This window comes from Magallana gigas, chromosome 5 (genome assembly GCF_963853765.1).
Source record: "Magallana gigas chromosome 5, xbMagGiga1.1, whole genome shotgun sequence".
NCBI classification, from domain to species: Eukaryota; Metazoa; Mollusca; class Bivalvia; order Ostreida; family Ostreidae; genus Magallana; species Magallana gigas.
In genome coordinates, this window is record NC_088857.1 from 2,304,973 (window position 1) to 2,324,430 (window position 19,458).

Below are 19,458 nucleotides of genomic sequence, written 5' to 3' on the forward strand. Positions count from 1 at the left end.
TCAAACACTTTATTTTTATCATGTTTTTTTTCATAACCTTGGTTACCTAAAAGAAAATGTAGGGTATTTAACAGTTTTTCGGCATGTTCAGTTACTACATTTCCACAGGGTTAGGGTCAGGATTTGAAACTGATTTTAGATATACTAGTATACAGAGGATGGTCTTTTTACCATTCTCATTAGCATTTTTTAAAAGATTTTTAATTCCAAAAAAATCCTGTTTTGGCTTTTCAATTTTAAATTATTTAATTTATGATTTATAAATAAATATAATTTATGAAATTTATTCATTTAAAAGTTGTCTTTGTTACAATCTACAGAAAATAAATTACGTATTGTGGCGGATACACTAAAGACGGCGTGCTTTTATTTGAAAATGCAAGTGAGATCAATTTTTTTTAAATTTATGATGTTCAATAAAGTCTATCCTTGCAACAGGTTGTCATGCAATAATGTTCTGTTTTGTTTCTCTTTTCTGTTCCTATGAGTTCAAAAATTTCCTTACGTAGAATGTTAGGGCATTTAACAGTACTAGTTTTAATCGTAGACACGTGTATATCAATGTAGCAAAGAGTTACAGCGTTTTTTACTCTTTTGAATCGAACAAATATGTCATCATTTAAAATGGAAATTTATTTTTTAATCAAATAACACCAAGCAGTTTCATAATCTATTTCTTACAATTAGATTAACTTATACCCAAACAAAATCCTTAGACTTGTGATGAGGTTTTAAAATAACATCCAAAGCTTTGTTTACGTCGGAATCCACAAATGCTTGAGGGATATGGTGACACTAGGTAGTTGTCAGTGTTTGAAAGGTACGTTGGGATCTGAATTCGTTTTATTGTTTCTATATTAAAGAATATCAATGTGTAGATTTCGTTGGTGGACATGTGGCTTGTCTTGCGATCTACTGAAGAACCGAAGGCAACAGCTGCTTTTGTTTTGTTTTTTTGAACTTTTTTTTGTTTTTGTTATATGTTTTTTGGTTTGTTTTTGTTTTTTGTTTTTTGGTTGTTTTTTTTTTTGTTTTTTGGTTTTTTTTTTGGGGGGGGGGGGGGGTTCATGGTAACTTTATATCGGTTATTTTAGTCTTGATCAAATCTCTGATATCCCGATATTATTGTCGGTATGATAAAACAATTGAATTACATTGAATAAAATATACAATCATGATATAATGTTCATTTTTATAAGTGGATTTAGATTAGTTGCAGAACTGTAGCTCCATTGGAAATTCGGACCGTGGAGCTACGCTTCCATCCATATACGGTCCGTCAACCCCATATTTCCGTGGAGCTCCAGTTCTGCGGCTAGTTTCAGGTATACATATACATATACATATTCTAGTTTCTTCGAAAAATGTTGATTCCCACAAAGCATTTATTCATAATAAAATTTATAAACTGAACAAATTTAATAGGTCGACATGTTGACAAATAGAATTCGGAGGCTGATACATACATGTACTTCTGGTACCGCACAAGTTTTGGAAAATGCACCTGCATTTTAAGTATATTCTTGCAGGTTGCATTTCAAATAAAATGTTGTTTGGAATCGGTGTTAAAAAATGAAACTAGATGGCAACAACTACAATGGATGCACGTGTGGTTCTTACATTGCTGGGCCGAGAAACACTTGCTTAACCCAATGTCTTTATTAGCTTTGAACATTTTATCTTTTACGTCGTTTTAATCATATCTTTATCAACAAATGTAGTGTATGGATGCAAAACTTTTTGTCATATTAAAAATTCATAAATAAACCTATCCACATCAAGAATCCACACATCTAATTCTATAATATCTTGCGGTTACATTATGAGTCCTTATCTTAACTGCTAATCAGCCAATTAGAACATAGTTTGAACTTCTGAAATAGGATGGCGACTCGGAATTTGAGCAATAATTATGTCCATTTACTTAATTCAATACTGGCATTCTAGCTATGTAGCTATGCTAAAAATTAAAAAGATAGTTACCTTTAATACATATCAACATTTCGTAGCTTCAAAAAAGACAGTATGCGTTATATTTATTTCAGTGCTTTTGAAATCATAATGAGTAGTTTGTCTACACATGGTTTGTTTATCAGTTCTATGTAAATTGAGTCTCTCTCTCTCTCTCTCTCTCTCTCTCTCTCTCTCTCTCTCTCTCTCTCTCTCTCTCTCTCCATCAACAATTGTATCACTCTCAAACACTGCTAAGTCTCTTAGGCAAAGGCGGACTGGGGCCGACAGAGGATGGATTTGAAAGAGAGCTGCTTCCGGCGAAGTTCTCCTTTCAATGCTTCGTATTCCTCCGCAGTGTATTGTCTAGCCGTGGCTGCCTGCATGGGAAAACATCTTTTTTTAACAATATTAATTTAAAAAAAAACCGAAAGGCTCTGTTTGATAAAATTTAAAAAAGTAGTTTGTTGTAAAGAGCAGCATTTCATAAATCACTCTCATTATGTGTTGGCAAAAATATGGGGATTTTTTAATTATGAAAATGTTATTAAATATAAACCCTTAAAATATAAACCTTCATTTTCTAAATAAACAATGTTTGGACGAATTTTAAAATGGGGTGTATACATGTAAAGGTTGGATAACTAACAAGTACTGATTACACCGGGACTTCTCGGAACTCCTCGGGACCACCCCGACTTACCCGTTTCCGGCGAATGATGGGCCTCTGACCAAACGACACCTTACACGGCCGATGACGTCTTCCCTTTCCGTCTGCCGGGGTTCTTGCCGACGACACTGTCAGACACAAAATGGTGGAATGTTATAAAAGAGCAGAAAATTAAATCTTTTATATTTAAATCATTCTCAAGCAGTTGTTTCCTGAAATTCTTTGTACATGATGTTAATTTATCGTTATTTACAGGTACATGTACTACAATTACAACAAGAATAATATATAACGTTTGATTTTGTACTTTTATATCGGTTTGATAAATAAGGGATAATATTTTTTAATATTATATTGATTATAAATAACACTTGGGTTTCACCATAAATGATAAAACCTGAAATATTGAAATCACAAATTTCTATACGATATGCTTTATCATTTAAAATAATCTACACTTAACTAATTAGAAAAAGCGTGCAAAAGCAATCTGATAGCTAAAGCAAGTCTAGATTTTTTTTAATTGGCTTAATGATGTATGTGCAAATCATTTACAAAAGGGTCGTCTATGATTCGATCTCAACGATACAATGATTATGTTCTGTTTGAATTATTTCGATAAATGGGGAAACATAAATGGATATCCAAATGTCAGCGTTCAGACTCTGGGCTACTAAAGCAAAATAAACCTAAAAACTAGCGAGTTATCGAACCTGCTGAAGTGGCGCTGCGATCGGTTTGTTCTCCGTCTCTGTAACTGCACGTGTTCGAAAACGAAAGTCAGGCTTGTATCTTACTTTTATATTTAACATTAAAAGAGAAGCACGTTGGTTATATACAAACCACGTGACTCACCTCATTGAGTGAGTAGAACTGCTGTCGTCCATGGTCTTTTTGAGCGTTTCTATGATATCGACTTCCTTCTTCCGTATCGGTTTGATGAATACCTTTTTGCCGGGAATTGGAGCCAAAGCACCCTAAAATAATATTTGTCAGTAAGTGATCTAACATTCACTGTATAATGCTTAAATAAAAAAATCTAAACTTCCCCATGCCTCTGATGCTTCAGTTTTACCTCGTGAACATATCGAGGTAGTTTAACAGGTTTATTGTTCCTCTTCCGTTGTGAGTCCGCCGTCATTTTACTGTTCCACGCTTCAAGTCGTTTCTCCAGCCGTACGAGGTTATCTTCGTTGATTTCCGTATCAATGAACGTGAAATCGTTTCTTGGCGACGAGTCACCCGTGCGACCCTGTGAACTTCCACAAACAAGCCGACTGGTCGCGGACTCAATCCCACTGTCGTCATTGAAAACATCGTCCTCCAATCCTCCACTCCTGTCCTGGCTTTTACCAGAACCAAACCCGCTCTCTGCAGTTGAAGTCCGCCCTAACTGAGACACAAAAGTATTTTCACGTGACATCTGATACGCCAAAGAATCCACAGTCGGCACAGTTTGGGGCGGGTTCCTGGGGCGCGTTTGCTGCAGCCTCTTTTTGGCGCCATTATAGCGCTCCTTCTCTAGCTGTCTTTGTTTTTCTTTCATCCGAATCAGGAAGAACACACTTCCGGGTCCGAACATGTCGATCAGTGGTCCCTTCTTTAGATTGGACACGCTCCAGTCCTGTACTGGTTCCCGGACCGTCGTTTTTAGAGGGCGGTCTCGTTTTGATCGCTCCTCCTCGCGGAGCTGATACAGGAAGTAGCGGATGAGCGGAAGTTCTTTGTTCGGAAGCCACGATAACCTGAGTCGGTATTTCTCTCGGACGGACTCTTTGAAAATGTCGATGACCTTAGGATTGCGTTTTTCTATCAGTCTATCGTAGTTTTTCTGGTCCAGGAGAAAGACCTCGGATTCCTGAGTACACTTCACTGTATAGCAGTAGGTGGGAAGGTCCACGACAGCCTCCAAGTCACCTGATAAAGGTCAAAATGTCATCAGAATACCTGGTCAGCTTCAATGATATACTAACAGATTTTCTAAGATCAGTTTTCATCAAGATAATAATTGCACAACAATTAAGTGCATAAAAAATTCATTACAATACCAAATCCTTACCTATGATTTCGAAGGCCCCCAGATTACAGACCTCTATCGCGTGTCGGGGGACCTGAGGGGACCTCATTTTGTTCCTGCTCTCCGTGGCGGAAGGTGCTGCGGATACCGGAGTCGGGGACCACTTCTTGACCTCGTCCTGCTTTGATGGGGAAATGCTCAGCTCCCTAAAACAGTAAACCAGCCAAAAAAGTGTGTATTATACTAGTGGTGCATAACATATCTCTCTCTCTCTCTCTCTCTCTCTCTCTCTCTCTCTCTCTCTCTCTCTCTCTCTCTCTCTCTCACACACACACACACACACAGAGACAAACACGCGTCATTTTATACAGACCTGCGTAGAACTTCTCTGGCTTGGACCCTCTCTAGGTCCGCTGGGTCTGCTATGGGGAAGTAGTTTGGGTACTGCACAGTGTGTAACACAGGATCCATCAACAGCTTGACCTGTCCGCTGTAGACGACAAAAAATGTTTAAACCTCAATAAAATAAGCCATTTTGGCCCAAGCATCCATTTTTCAACCAGCAGTACCTTACTTTTTGTATATATTGCATGTTTTTCATAGGAATTTATTCAAAACAAAAACATCGACTTGGTGCATGTATTGTCGGTCATTCATTATTGCAGATTTTATGTTGAAAATTCTGTTACACAGAGTTGCTCAGCAGACTGACATGCACTGGCGTCGGAAGCAAATTGAAATTGGGGGGGCTAGACTAATCCTCAAAAATATTGAGAAAAAAGTAATTCCGAAAATCATGGAAATCCTAATCCGTGGGGGGGGGGGGGGGGGGGGGGGTAGTAGTCTTCTGAATCCAACTTCTCAAATCTTTCTAGGTAATTTTAGGAACAATAATCTTTCCTGCGAGAAAAAATGGGGGGGGGGGGGGGCTGAACCCTCTATCATGCTATGTTTCTAATGGTAAGGTATAACTTTGCAAAAAAAGCTCCCCCGGTTCCGACGCCTATGACATGTTTGAGCCTAGCTTTATAACATTGGATATGGTCAACTCTTTTGTGTGAAATTTAAGGATATGAGGTCTAGTTGCAGTTCTTTAGCTCCCGGTCTGAAAAAAATCTGATGGACGACCTGGGACCTACAGTGCCACCCATGTGAAGTCTTGCAAGTACAGAGACGGTATCATTAGTAAAATACATGAAGAATTTAATGGAACTAATTGTTTTCATAGAATCTGTGCATAAATGAGCCCAATCAGTCCAAAACTATCGCAATTAAGTTTTTGTCCAATAAAAATACAATTTTTCAATGGGTGGCACTGTAGCTCCTAGGTCGTCCATCCAATTTTTTTTTCAGACCGGGAGCTACGGACCTGCAGCTAATGAGGACAAGCTGCAATTTTGTTTTTTTTAATTTCAGTCTCTGATTTTGCAACGTTTTAAAATCGTTTCCCGTAACTGTCAGACGAGGAAAATTATGAGAACTAGCTTTATTCTTTTCAAGGAATTTTAGGAATACATTAACGTTTGCTTCATTTACCCTTTTTAATTAAATCCTTTTTTGCCTAGGTATTCAAAAAAATGAAACATATTAAATGTCGATTAAACGTACATTGCCTCTTGCGATCCACGCGCCTAACTGATTTCTTACAACTGACGTAGCAGGGACTGGATTAAATCATTATGTTGGATTTATAAGTTTAGGACTGACGATTTATTTTGAATTCCAACAATGGCTTCCCACCCTCTAGTAATCAGTATGGCGTCAGAGGGATTAACCCATTGGGCAAATAGAGAACCCATAATACACCATTCACCGGAGTCTACAAAGATACAGCATGAGAGCTCACAGGAAGATTTACTATCAATATACACGACGGAAAGAAAAAAAACATTTCTGGGTGACACTAAAAGTTGCTTGTTTGAATAATGAGATTAAATAATATGGATTACCAAAGGAAAGAGATTAGAGCACCGTTATACGTGTATAAATAGTTGCCCATTCGTTTTGTCTACATACATGTAAAGTGTATCACATCCTATTATCAAGATTGGTCCATTTGCCTCAAAAAACACCATTGAGATTTTTACTTGCTCTGTATAGAGACCCAGTGTCCCTTACCTCAACAGAAACATGATCCCGTCCACGGGCGCCCCCTGGCGGACGATGGTGGAATCGAACAGGACTTTTTCCCGCCTCAGACTCATGGCCATTTGCTTCTTGTACTTGGGGAGCCAGTTGTCAAACATGGCGTGGCTGTCCACGAACCTCTTGCGCTCCTCGAAGTCCTTGGATTGGAACTCATGCAGTGATCGCTTGTACAGGTCCCTGTTGACGATAACAAGGTCCGTCTTCTCGTCGGCAATAATGGTGGCGTTCCGGATACAGTCGGCATTGATCAGGGCCAGCTCCCCGAAACTCCGCCCGGCATCTGTCGGCAGAAGCCCTCATATCAATGTTTATATATATAATGTATAGGTATGCATGTTTCCTATTCATTCATAAATTCGTTCAATAAAATTTGGTTTGTTTGCAGTATTGTTCACATGTATTTGCGAGAAGACTGTGTGTTTAAAGGTGAACCGTATTTTTTTACATCTTCCTGTCTGTATATCTATTACAAAATGATGCCACATTGCATTCGGGTTCAATCATAAAGTAAACATCCTCAATTTTTGTAACCTTTCTCATATCAATTAATTTAACTGATCGATTACAAAAGAGCGCTAAATGGTTCGTTTACATCATACTAATCAAAATGAATGAGGCTGGTGAAACCCTGAACAAGAATATCTCAATTTGTTTGATGATTGGTATGCTCAAAAACATCTGATATTTTATTTGTGGACCAAAGTTACAACATCCGGGGTTTTCCCTGTAGATATCTGACCCGCTTAATCCTCTGATGTCTACATCATCACTGATTTACAAACAAAGCTCTAGCTGTCGTGATCTGCCAAAGCTTAATGTCACTTCAGGGTACAGAGATTACAAAATAAAAGCAAGGCCAATGTGCAATCGACAATATAATTGTCATCAAATATTGGAAAGGAAATAAATTCAATCTTTTCAGTTTAACATAATTACATTCTTTTCTAGTGTTGTTTTCTGTCTTCTATTTTTCTTTTCTTTCCTTTTTTACGGCAGGGGCGTGATTGCAAAGATAAATACCGTATATGCGTCATCTCAAAGTTGAACATTAAATAATTTCCCAAGATTTAGAGCTTCCACATCTCAAGCCAGCGTACATCCGTCAGTTATATTAGAGCAGGATGAAGTAGGTAAAGAAACCTAAGCAATTTTGTCTCACTGTCTTGTTGCAGACCTTTATTCAAAACTTACCAATTTTACCAACATAGTTTCCGTATAAAGACCGGTCCAACGGTTTGTTCCTTCTTCCGGTGTGTGACCCCTCCTCCTCAGCTTCCGGTGAGGCGGTGTCGCCTGTTTCGTCATCAGGACCAAAATTTGTGTTGATATAGATGGACACTGTCCCACTCAGGATGATGAAGAAACTGGCGCGATAAAAAATTGGTAAATAAAGAATAAATTGGATTTTTTAGGGTGCGGGATAATTAATGGTAAGGAACCTGAAGACATTAATAAGAGAACTAAGTAATAAAACATAGATAAAAATGCATGAGAAGCGTTAATGAAAAGGCAATTCAAAAATGGAAAGTGTTGCCTATCCAAACAATATACAACTTCCCGAATTTTTCCTTTGAAAAGTTATTTGTTTAAAGAATAACACTCCGGGGAATATTTCAAATGAGAGTAACGAATTGTGTAGTTTTATGGCTCATCAAAGCCACAGATCGGTGTATAGATTTATCCTTACCATTCACCCTTTTCCCCCTGTTTGATAATGATGTCATCTTTCTCGTCAGTTTCAAACTCACAATTCTTCACTATATCTGTGATAATCTCTGTAAAAAGAAGAACATATTTCCATATATTTAGTTAATTATGTATGCTATATCAAGCTTAAATTTTGTTTACCTGCCATAATTTCTTGAAAATTTTTCGAATAGGTGACAAAAGATTGGTAAGGAAAGCATTGAATTGCAATAAATGTTACGATAACAGTGAATTACTCCTGAACCTAACCCCCCCCCCTCCCCCCCCCCCCCCCCCAAGCCACACTTCCCCCTGAAAAACTTAGTATATTGCACCTAAGTTGCGTACATATTATAATTAGTATTCAATACTTGAGGTAACATTTCTCCAGCATAAGAGATGGTTATCTTTTGTGCTGACGGACATTTTTATCTCTTTTTTTTCGCAAAAGGCGCAAGAGTGCACATCTTTAGTAAAAATATATTCACATTCTCTAAAGGATGTCCTTGTTGACATATCTATAAAAGGATTGATATTTGATAGATAAACAATAGTTAGGTACATGTATAAGATAATGGAATATCGCGTTCTTTGATGTTTGCTAACCCTGTCTGAAATGATTTAAATCCCACCACCATTGCAGGTGTGGAAATGTCTTACCGATATCTGAATGTTTTGTGAATGGAAGATTTTTTAAAAAGAAAATATTCTTTCCAATTTGATTTTGATCTTTTTTCTAACATGAAAGCATGTCCATAAAAACACCTTTCCATTCCTTCATGTATATTGCCAGGTGAATTGAGTTCGGATTCAAAAGACACAAGTTTATACGTATTGACTGCTGTCGAACCAGAAGATATGCCCCGGACGAAGCAGAGAAAACAAAGAACTCTGTGAATAAATAGTTCGCAGATATCGCCAGGAGAGGCAAGCAAATATTTCTCTTATAAATACGCCATACTGTCATAATATCCGTTTTATCCGATTTTAATCATGTTCACGCCGACTTCTCGTTTTATTAATCCAAACAGGTCGATAATACCCACCAGTTAATGGGATTGTGTGCAAATAGCTCTGAAATATGATGTCCACCTATTTTTCTCATTTTTTAATATCGGAACGAAAGGGGAAATTAAATAGGCACGACAGAGTTGTCATAAGATAATTAATGTTGTAAATCGCTGAATTATCAACAATAGATTTAGCGCACCCCATCATTAAATAACAATAACTTTTTATCTACAGTCTCTGGGCCTTAATCTTCAGGGGCCGTAGTAACTCAGACCCAGAGTCTTTATGTCTATTCTAGGTGTGTTAAAGATTACCATTCTCATCATTTGAACAACCACTTATAAAATCTAAATTGGTTCCGTTTTCGGTAACCCGGATCGTGACAGAAACATTCAATTGTCTCTAATGTTAACAGCCGAGAGAAACGTTTTTTGTTTTTGTGGGACAATAAACGAACTGAAAATGTTAACAAGCTTTGCTTTTAAGTCTAATTGCAGTTATTTTATTTCGGAATATGCAAATTTTAATGGTCCCCTTCAGACAGCCATCAGGGAGTTTTTTCTACATGTACTTTATTTTACCCTGATCACCATCGTTTCTATCCAATAAACAAATCAGCGATGTCGACTCGAACCAATTACAGAAATGGCTTTTATTCGGTGACATAATGGGGCTTATCGTTGAACACTTTAAGACTGCTGATGAAATTGGCACAATTCTTTATCAGTTCTTATTCCTGTTCATGATACTTGTAACTCTATGTTGGTCCGAACAGAGCATAGATTTGTCGTATGGAATTGGATAAATTATCCCTTGGTCAGGAAGAGAAGGGACACGCATCGGAAGAGATAATGGCCAATTTATAGCAAGTGGGTCATAAACGTCACCCATTCCAAATCGAGTTTATCTCTAAATAAGCTAAGCTAATCGTTTCTATGACTGTTCGATATTTTAACAATTTTCTTCACTCGGTTTCAGAAAAAAGTCACTTAAGGGTGCAGGATGCTAAATGAATATCCAATTAGATTCACGTTATACTTTATATTACTTACATGTAACCTATATATATAGTTAATATTTTTAGTTATTTAGTTATAAACATTTTTATTAGTAAAGAAAACATTAAATTGAAATATCTGAGGTTAAAATTTCATTTTTTCCCCATACTAGTATCCATATGAAAAGGTCTTCTACTCATGGATATTAATTTAGTAAAATAATAGTCACAGCTAATTGTAGTTGGAAAAATAGGATAAAACTACTACAGGTAACAATAACATAAGATGTAAACGCAAGCTTATTCTTTCTTTTAATTCAATCTTGATCTTCTAAAGCTAAGTTTTTTGCTTACCGTCTTTGAGTTGTCTGAACAAGTCGGACTTTTTCTTGAACCAGGACAAGATTTGTCCTATTTCCAGGTCTGTCCGGCGGTGAGGGGGTTTGCTGATGATGCTGATGACCCGCTCGTACACGTGGGCAGAGATGTCGTTTGACCCCATGCTGCGTTCTGCCTCCCTCACTCCGTCATTGCCCAGTTCCTGGCGCTATGGCGCTACACATTCTGTGTTCTCTGGAAGTTTTGAAACAACAGAGTGAGCTATGATAGGAACAATCGCACTAATCCACGTACCTGACAGTGACAGGGCTAGCATCAAGTTAAAAAACACGAAAAGGAAAGCCATTAACAGTGAACCATTAGTAGTGCCATCCAAAGACGTCCATATCAGTAAATCATTTGAATTGCCCGAGGCTAGCGGGGACCGGGCGGAGACTGAGCTCGGGTAATGAACCAATTCAAACAGGAGGATCGCGCAGAGCCTTTAACTGGTGATTTCACTTAAGTGCGTGTTGTATTCTGAGACCCAAACTGTCACGGGATTGTGTAAAACAGGATGTCGCTAATACAGGTCCGTCACAGAAACACAATATGGCATCGATCCCGACTCGCTGACCTTGCAGAGAAAGAAGTACACGGTAATTAACGAAGTCTCTGACTACGCGCGGGGATGGAGGCCTCTGGCTTTCTCTTTCTGAATGTCAAGTTTCTGTTCACAGATATCAGGCAGTGCTCTTGTAACTCTTGCAGATATAGAACGATTAATTAGGGAGAATTAGCGGCGTCTTCAAGACATCGATGGTGTACTGAATTCTCCATGAGAATTATATACTGGTGTCTTTAAAACGGTCACAAAAGGGCACAGTTTCATTAACTTACTTCTCAAAGCTCTACCGGCAGTCTGATTGGTGTATGTATAACATTTAAATATCACTGAACGGATTCCACACAAATGAAAAATTAATCAAAATGCGCCATTACTTGTACCTAGCAATGTCAGATCTAACATTTACAGGAAGTCGTATACCGTACACCTAATGTTCCAACCAGTCTTCAAAGAACGCTTTCATCGCTACACTCTTTGTGGGATTATTTTGATTACCCCAGACAGATTAACTTTCTTATTCAGCAAATTGACAAATAATTGAATTTTTTAATCATCCAATGATTTATTTTTGAATATCAAATGATTTACCAAATAAATTATTTATTTTGATATCTTGACAAACTAGAAATACCAAGCATTGAATATTCTATAAGTACACAGCAGAGAGACTTTTATTTCTCACATTAAACTGAATTAGAAGTTTAGAACTATCAAAAATAAATGATGACGTAACGGTTATAACGAAGCTGTACTCACATTTACTTTGTATAAATAAAACCCAAGATATTCTGATGCACTGTAACAACGAGTTATCTCACCAACGGGTTTACTATTCCTCCAGTCACTAGGCTTATGTTAACATTGACACAAACTCCAAATAGTCGCAGAGTTCGTGTGTATTAATTAATCTCTTCATAATCGGTCATAATCAATAATTCCTTCAAAAACAACAAGATCAGTCGTTTCAAGGTGAGACGTAATCCCGAGAAAATCCGTTTTGTGCACTAGTCGTAGAGTTCTGCCCAGAGCTTGCCTAACTAGTCGCCGGGCTGTCGTGCGGGACTTTGATTTGATTCATCGAGAGATGATGATATTAATCGGTATATTTATCTAAGAAATTAATAAGCTAAGTAATTTCAGTTTCACCTTTGAGTTCTCGTGCACGTGTTTGCGTGTTGAGTGGATAAAATAAAGTTACAAAAATTAACTGAAAAAAATATATCAATTAGTAAATTGGATTTTTTTCTTTCGGGAAATTATATTTCAAACGACCCTAAAGGATTAATATGGAGGTATTCTGATTGAATCATTAGCAAATGAACACCTTTGGTATGTCCGTAGACCAACATTACATGCGATCACGCCAGGTCTGATAAACTAATTGAATCATTCATTAAAACTAAAAGGTTTTATTGAACTACCACTATGGCACCGGAAGCTCAAAATATCGTGACGTAGTAAAACGTCACTCGAAAGTGAGCCATATGATCGGAATTGCTTGTAAACCTAGCTCCTCTAAACTATTAAAACCATATGTTAGTGAACAACGCTTTTAACATCATAGGGTACATTATATATTCAATATATGTATTTCAAGAATTACATTAAAGTTAATTTTTAAGTGATAAAACATTTAATTATTTTAACAGAGACAAGCTTCTGTCATTTTACATTTCATCGTGATTACCGAAATAGGCAAGTCTCTAAATCATTCGAGGAAGGTAACAAGATTTACAAAACTGACCTCGACTTACGATATCTTAAAAAGGAAATCGAACAAAAAATCTGTCCAAAGCAATGCAGTATTTGCCTCTCTTATGCAGGAAGGGTGAGAAAGCGTGTATTTCTGACGACTTATTTAATAAGTGCCGATAGTTTCTCAAGAAAAGATTAAAAAAGGGGAAAACATGGTTTATTCAAGGTGATTTTTGGATTATATTTAATCTAACAGTATCAAATATATATTTTGCCATATTCAGTCCACATGCCAAAAATTCTCTCGCTTTGTTTCAGCCGTTCTGTAAGCAGCTGTAATCCACTCCCTTCAGAAGTTATTTTGGTCCCACAACCGAGCGATGCAGTATTTAATTATTATTATAAACCCAAGTTATTTTTAAATGTTGCTCCAGTACTGCAGAACAATAAACAAGTAACTTCTTGAGACTGAGCCAAAATTTTAAGAAATAACTTTTTAAATTCAGTGAAATCAACCTTGCATAATTCAACTTAAAGAAACTATGGTACAAAGGGTTATTTGGGGTTATTTTAAGGTTTTTTTTATTAATATATTTTTCAATAAGCAATAAGTTCTGAACCCGCTAACTGGAAGGCAATCAAAATTTTCCAGAAAATTTGCAGAAATAATACAGCCGCCAAAATCAACAAGGAATCCACTCCCGTTCTTTTTCCCCATCATTTTTATATCGAAGAATATCGTTTTTGTTTAAATTTTTATTGATAAGCTATCATATATGTTAATAACATATCCAATGCAGCCCTATATATCGATGAATTTTAGCAAAAATAATTAAAAATGATCAATAAATAACCAAAAGTCTCTTCGTGGGTCCCTGTCCTCCTCTGGGGTAAAAATCCGGATTAATTTCGTGCCCTCGCGGTCAACTGCTGTTTTAATTTAGGGGGATTTGCTGGTTCTATTACATAGTTCATGTGACATAATAAGGTGATTTGTGAAAGTCAGATGTACTCTAAAGTTCCATAGAAATGTATTGTTTCATTTGAAGATATTGCCTAAATTTAAAAAAAAAAAATCAAACCAGATTTTATGAGAAACAAGAAAATGTGGGGGGGGGGGGATAAAATTTATCATTCATTGATTGCAAATATCTTGTGGCAGGTAATTTGGTTTTAAAGAGAATAGTGCAAAACTTTTCCGATTAAAGCTCATATAATTAAATCTCACTCACTAACCAGCAAGTGCATTTATGAAACGGATTAAAGCGCTCAAAGCGTGCCCCATTGAACAAGAATAAACAGCTTTAAACTGAGATTTATACTTATCGACATAAAGTCATTAGTTTTTATAATCCATTTTATTTTTTCATTCCTACGTCTTAATAAGTGATAAAGAGGGCGCAGTATACTTACCAAGAGGTCGGCGGTTCGAAACTTTCCTACGATTCTACGACGATTTTATGTACTGTTTACATATACACTGTAATATGGATCCCAAACGATGAATTTCAAAAAAAAAATCAAAAGTAAAATCCTATGACTCACAATTATGATAAACTTAATTTCATAGAAATCGCCGTAAATATAACTGCAATATAATTTAAAGCATACAGAGAGCGTTTTACACGAGTTGACACTGTCTGCCGAGTTAAACAATGCAATTAACACGTAGAGCGGAATAATCAAAAACACTTGATTCGTGGGATGTGCAACATTTTTGTTCTGCTTTCACCATTCATCAATTACTTCAAGATTCAGCGATTCAGGTTCTCCTTTGCTTTTTGCGTTGGACCATAACAAGCTGTATTATCTTTGACTGTTCAACAAGCTGTATTGTATTTGACCATACAACAAACTGTATTGTATTTGACCATATGTTACAACGGTTTTTCCTGTGTACTCGCTTGGCTGAGGTACCGGGGAATAAAGGATCTTCGGGGACTTCGAAATAAAACCAAATAGTAAAATAAGGCCAAAATATAAAGTTTATTAATTTAGATTGCAAATGTCAAAGGTGTAAAGTCACAATAAAAACAGTTCTTAAAATTGACAAAGAAAAATTACATAAAGTGAAAATATATTTACCTTCGAAATAAAACCAAATATTAAAATAAGGCCAAAATATAAAGTTTATTAATTTATTTTGCAAATGTCAAAGGTGACAATTTGCGTTTGGTTTTTATTTCGACGATAATTACAAAGTCACGCCTATAAAGTTAATCCCGAAATATAAAATATAATTGGATATGTAATTACTAATGGGTGTGGATAAAAATGAAACGAACAGGTAACAATCATTATAATTAGTGTTAATAACCACTGTTCAAATTATGTAATTAAAACGCTCACAGGTCCCAGGTAAGATGTCAAAACAGGTTGAATTATGTAATCAAAATACTAGGCGGTCTTGTGAGGCTTATTTAACAATTGACGTTAATTTGAAAATTAAAGAAATAAGTATTTAAAGATTTCGACATAAAAATAATATTAACTAATTATTAAGTTAAATCATTATTGCGACATTTGAACATTTTTTTTTTCGTTTTTTTTTTTTCATTTTAAAAACGTATATACAAAATAATTTATCTACAAATTAAGAACATAACATTATTAAAATAGCATTTGATATGAATGAAATATACACAAAATATACAGGGTAAGTGTTATATAAAAATATAAACAAATTATATACACGGAGCATAAAATTCTGTAACAAATATATAACAAGCTGAATTGTATTTGGCAATATATCAAACTGTAAATGACTTTGGCCATTTCACAAACTGTATTGTATTTTACCATATAACAAGCTGTAAATGACTTTTACCATTTAACAAACTGTATTGTATTTGACCATATAACAAACTGTAAATGACTTTGGCCATTTCACAAACTGTATTGTATTTTACCATATAACAAGCTGTAAATGACTTTTACCATTTAACAAACTGTATTGTATTTGACCATATAACAAACTGTAAATGACTTTGACCATTTAACAAACTGTATTGTATTTGACCATATGACAAACTGTAAATGACTTTGACCATTTAACAAACTGTATTATATTTGGCCATATAACAAACTGTATTGTATTTGACCATATAACAAACTGTAAATGACTTTGACCATTTAACAATCTGTATTGTATTTGACCATATAACAAACTGTAAATGACTTTGACCATTTAACAAACTGTATTGTATTTGACCATATGACAAACTGTAAATGATTTTGACCATTTAACAAACTGTATTATATTTGGCCATATAACAAACTGTTTTGTATTTGACCATATAACAAACTGTAAATGACATTGACCATTTAACAAACTGTATTGTATTTGGCCATATAACAAACTGTATTGTATTTGACCATATGACAAACTGTAAATGACATTGACCATTTAACAAACTGTATTATATTTGGCCATATAACAAACTGTATAGTATTTGAGCATATGACAAACTGTAAATGACAATGACCATTTAACAAACTGTATTATATTTGGCCATATAACAAACTGTATTGTATTTGACCATATAACAAACTGTAAATGACATTGACCATTTAACAAACTGTATTATATTTGGCCATTTAACAAACTATATTGTATTTGACCATATGACAAACTGTAAACGACTTTGACCATTTAACAAGCTGTATTATATTTGGCCATATAACAAACTGTTTTGTATTTGACCATATAACAAACTGTATTGTATTTGAGCATTTAACAAACTGTATTGTATTTGACCATTAAACAAACTGTATTGTATTTGACAATACAACAAACTGTATTGTATTTTACCATATACCAAACTGTAATTGACTTTGACCATACAACAAACTGTATTATATTTGACCATATAATAAATGTAAATGACTTTGACCATTTAACAAACTGTATTGTATTTGACCATACAACAAACTGTATTGTATTTAGGGAATGAATTCAATATTTATTTATTTTTATATGACTGACTTTTTAACAAACAGTATTGTATTTGACCATACAACCAACTGTATTGTATTTGACCATACAACAAACTGTATTGTATTTGACCATATAACAAACTATATTGTATTTGACCATACAACAAACTGTATTGTATTTGACCATATAACAAACTATATTGTATTTGGCCATATAACAAACTATATTGTATTTGACCATACAACAAACTGTATTGTATTTGACCATATAACAAACTATATTGTATTTGACCATACAACAAACTGTATTGTATTTGACCATATAACAAACTATATTGTATTTGACCATACAACAAACTGTATTGTATTTTACCATATAACAAACTATATTGTATTTACCATACAACAAACTGTATTGTATTTGACCATACAACAAATTGTAAACAATAGCCTTCAACGGTTCCTTTGACCATTTAACAAACTGCATTGGATTTGACTATACAATATATATTATTGCCTTTGACTTCTCAACAAAAGTATATGTATATTGCCTTTGACCTTTCAACAAAATATATTGCCTTGGGCCATTCAACAATTTACATTGCCTTTGGCCATACAACAAACAGAATTGCCTATGAACAATCAACGAACTCTTATGCATTTTACCATTCAACAAATCGTATTGACTTTGGCCATACAACAAACTGTTTAGCATTTGACCCCACAACAAACTGTTATAGTATTGCATTTGACCATACCACAAACTGTATCGCCTTTGACCATACCACAAACTGTATCGCCTTTGACCATTTACAAACTGTATTGCCTTTGCTATACAAAAAATGTGTAATGTTTTATCATACAACATGAAAACTTGCTATAAAGTAAACTTCGCTGCCGAAACACAAAATCTATTGTTATACTTTCATGTTTAATACTGAAATCTGATTGGTTAAGACGCAGTTCATAATCCGTTCTATTACCCTCAGCGTTAGCAACGCACTTAGCAACGGGTAACATTACAAATTGTTACATGCTCGAAAATTATGCGCATACGGTTCGCTGTAGAATTCACGGTATTCCTATATAAAAGCAGTAGAATTTTCTTAAAAATTAAGACATTTAGTAAAACAAAATAAATACTGCCTGTTTGGGAGGATAACAGTTGAAATTGACACCCCTCGAAAACCATTGTCAACCTCTGCTTCGCGTCGGTTGACAATGGTTTTCGAAGGCTGTCAGTTTCAACTGGTACCCTCCTAAACAGGCACTATTTATATAATGTTGCATTGCGATGGTCACACAAAGCATAGCGTGTTATTATCAAACAACAAATTACATGTATTACTTTCCACCTATATAACAATATCAATATTTTTAAGCATCACAACACGATGAGTGTTGTTTTCTGTTGCATATCTATAGTGCGTCACTCAGCGTCAGGAAATCCAGTTTATCATCATCTCAGAGGTATAAATATTTGATGCCTCAGTATAATTTCAATAAATTTAAAAAGCATGTGCATTGTAGGATAATACATTATCATACTGTTACGAGCATATGCAGTTTAACTTCTAGTATTCATCTGACGTAACATTCTAGTCACACTTTTTAATCGACTTTGATGGATGAGCAAAGATGCCCCATTAGCTTCAATGCAACCGAATGCATGTTTTACAAAAGCATACTATAAATTTGTAATATACCGGGGGTATCTGCCAACGTCAGAGAGAGAGAGAGAGAGAGAGAGAGAGAGAGAGAGAGAGAGAGAAACAGACGGACAGACAGAGCGTACCTTAGTTCCAGAGATCACCTAACGGGGTTCCATGTTTACATCCTCAATAAATCACATCAACGTCCTCTCTCGTAGTTTTTTTGTATTTACTGAGTGAAATCAAACAGAAAAGATAAAGCCATCGGTTCAATCCGGGGACTAAGAGGATGAAAGACCCGTTCGAGTAAATAGGTTTTTAAAAGTGTCCAGCGTGTTGTTTACGCGATGAATATAAATCTTGGCGATTAAAAAAAGGGCATCAAGTAGGAGGAGCTATCACCCGGTTATGATATATTGAATGGCCTTTATTGATCTCTGAATGATATACAATTCTTTTTTAAGGCGTAAAGTCTGGGGAATCGCCGCAGGAAGTGCAACAAAAGGGAATCGCAGAGTGAACAGCCGCGATTTTATTGTCAGATGATGAACAATTAAACAAGTCTTAAAGTATATACGGACACAATGGCAAATAAGAATCGTATGTCGACGTGTGTTGTACTGGTATAACGTCATTAGCAACACCGTTATAAAAGCTACACGGATATTTATTTGGAAATATAACGACATGATTGTAAGGAGTTGTTTTCGTACACTTCGTTGTTAGTGAGTTTTATATGTATACGTGTAC

General features: G+C 35.5%; 1 protein-coding gene across 5 annotated transcripts; it reads right to left on the reverse strand.

Annotated features, from left to right (window-relative positions):
* Window positions 1–2,019: 2,019 nt before the first annotated feature.
* Window positions 2,020–19,062, reverse strand: LOC105337358 (hypothetical protein). Of its 5 annotated transcripts, none has more exons than XM_011442045.4 (12): window positions 18,852–19,062; window positions 10,834–11,052; window positions 8,473–8,560; window positions 7,977–8,149; window positions 6,756–7,065; window positions 5,011–5,127; window positions 4,680–4,843; window positions 3,696–4,537; window positions 3,476–3,597; window positions 3,334–3,377; window positions 2,654–2,748; window positions 2,020–2,330 (listed from the first exon to the last, which is right to left on the reverse strand). In XM_011442045.4, exons 2-12 carry the CDS (start codon window positions 10,979–10,981, stop codon window positions 2,214–2,216), a joined length of 2,220 nt encoding a protein of 739 aa, XP_011440347.3. In that variant the 5' UTR covers window positions 10,982–11,052; window positions 18,852–19,062; the 3' UTR covers window positions 2,020–2,213. The 5 variants fall into 5 exon arrangements, with proteins under 5 accessions (XP_011440347.3, XP_011440348.3, XP_019926625.3 ...); XM_011442046.4 differs by lacking the exon at window positions 18,852–19,062 and adding an exon at window positions 12,182–12,478; XM_020071066.3 differs by lacking the exon at window positions 18,852–19,062 and adding an exon at window positions 11,176–11,885.
* Window positions 19,063–19,458: the final 396 nt, after the last annotated feature.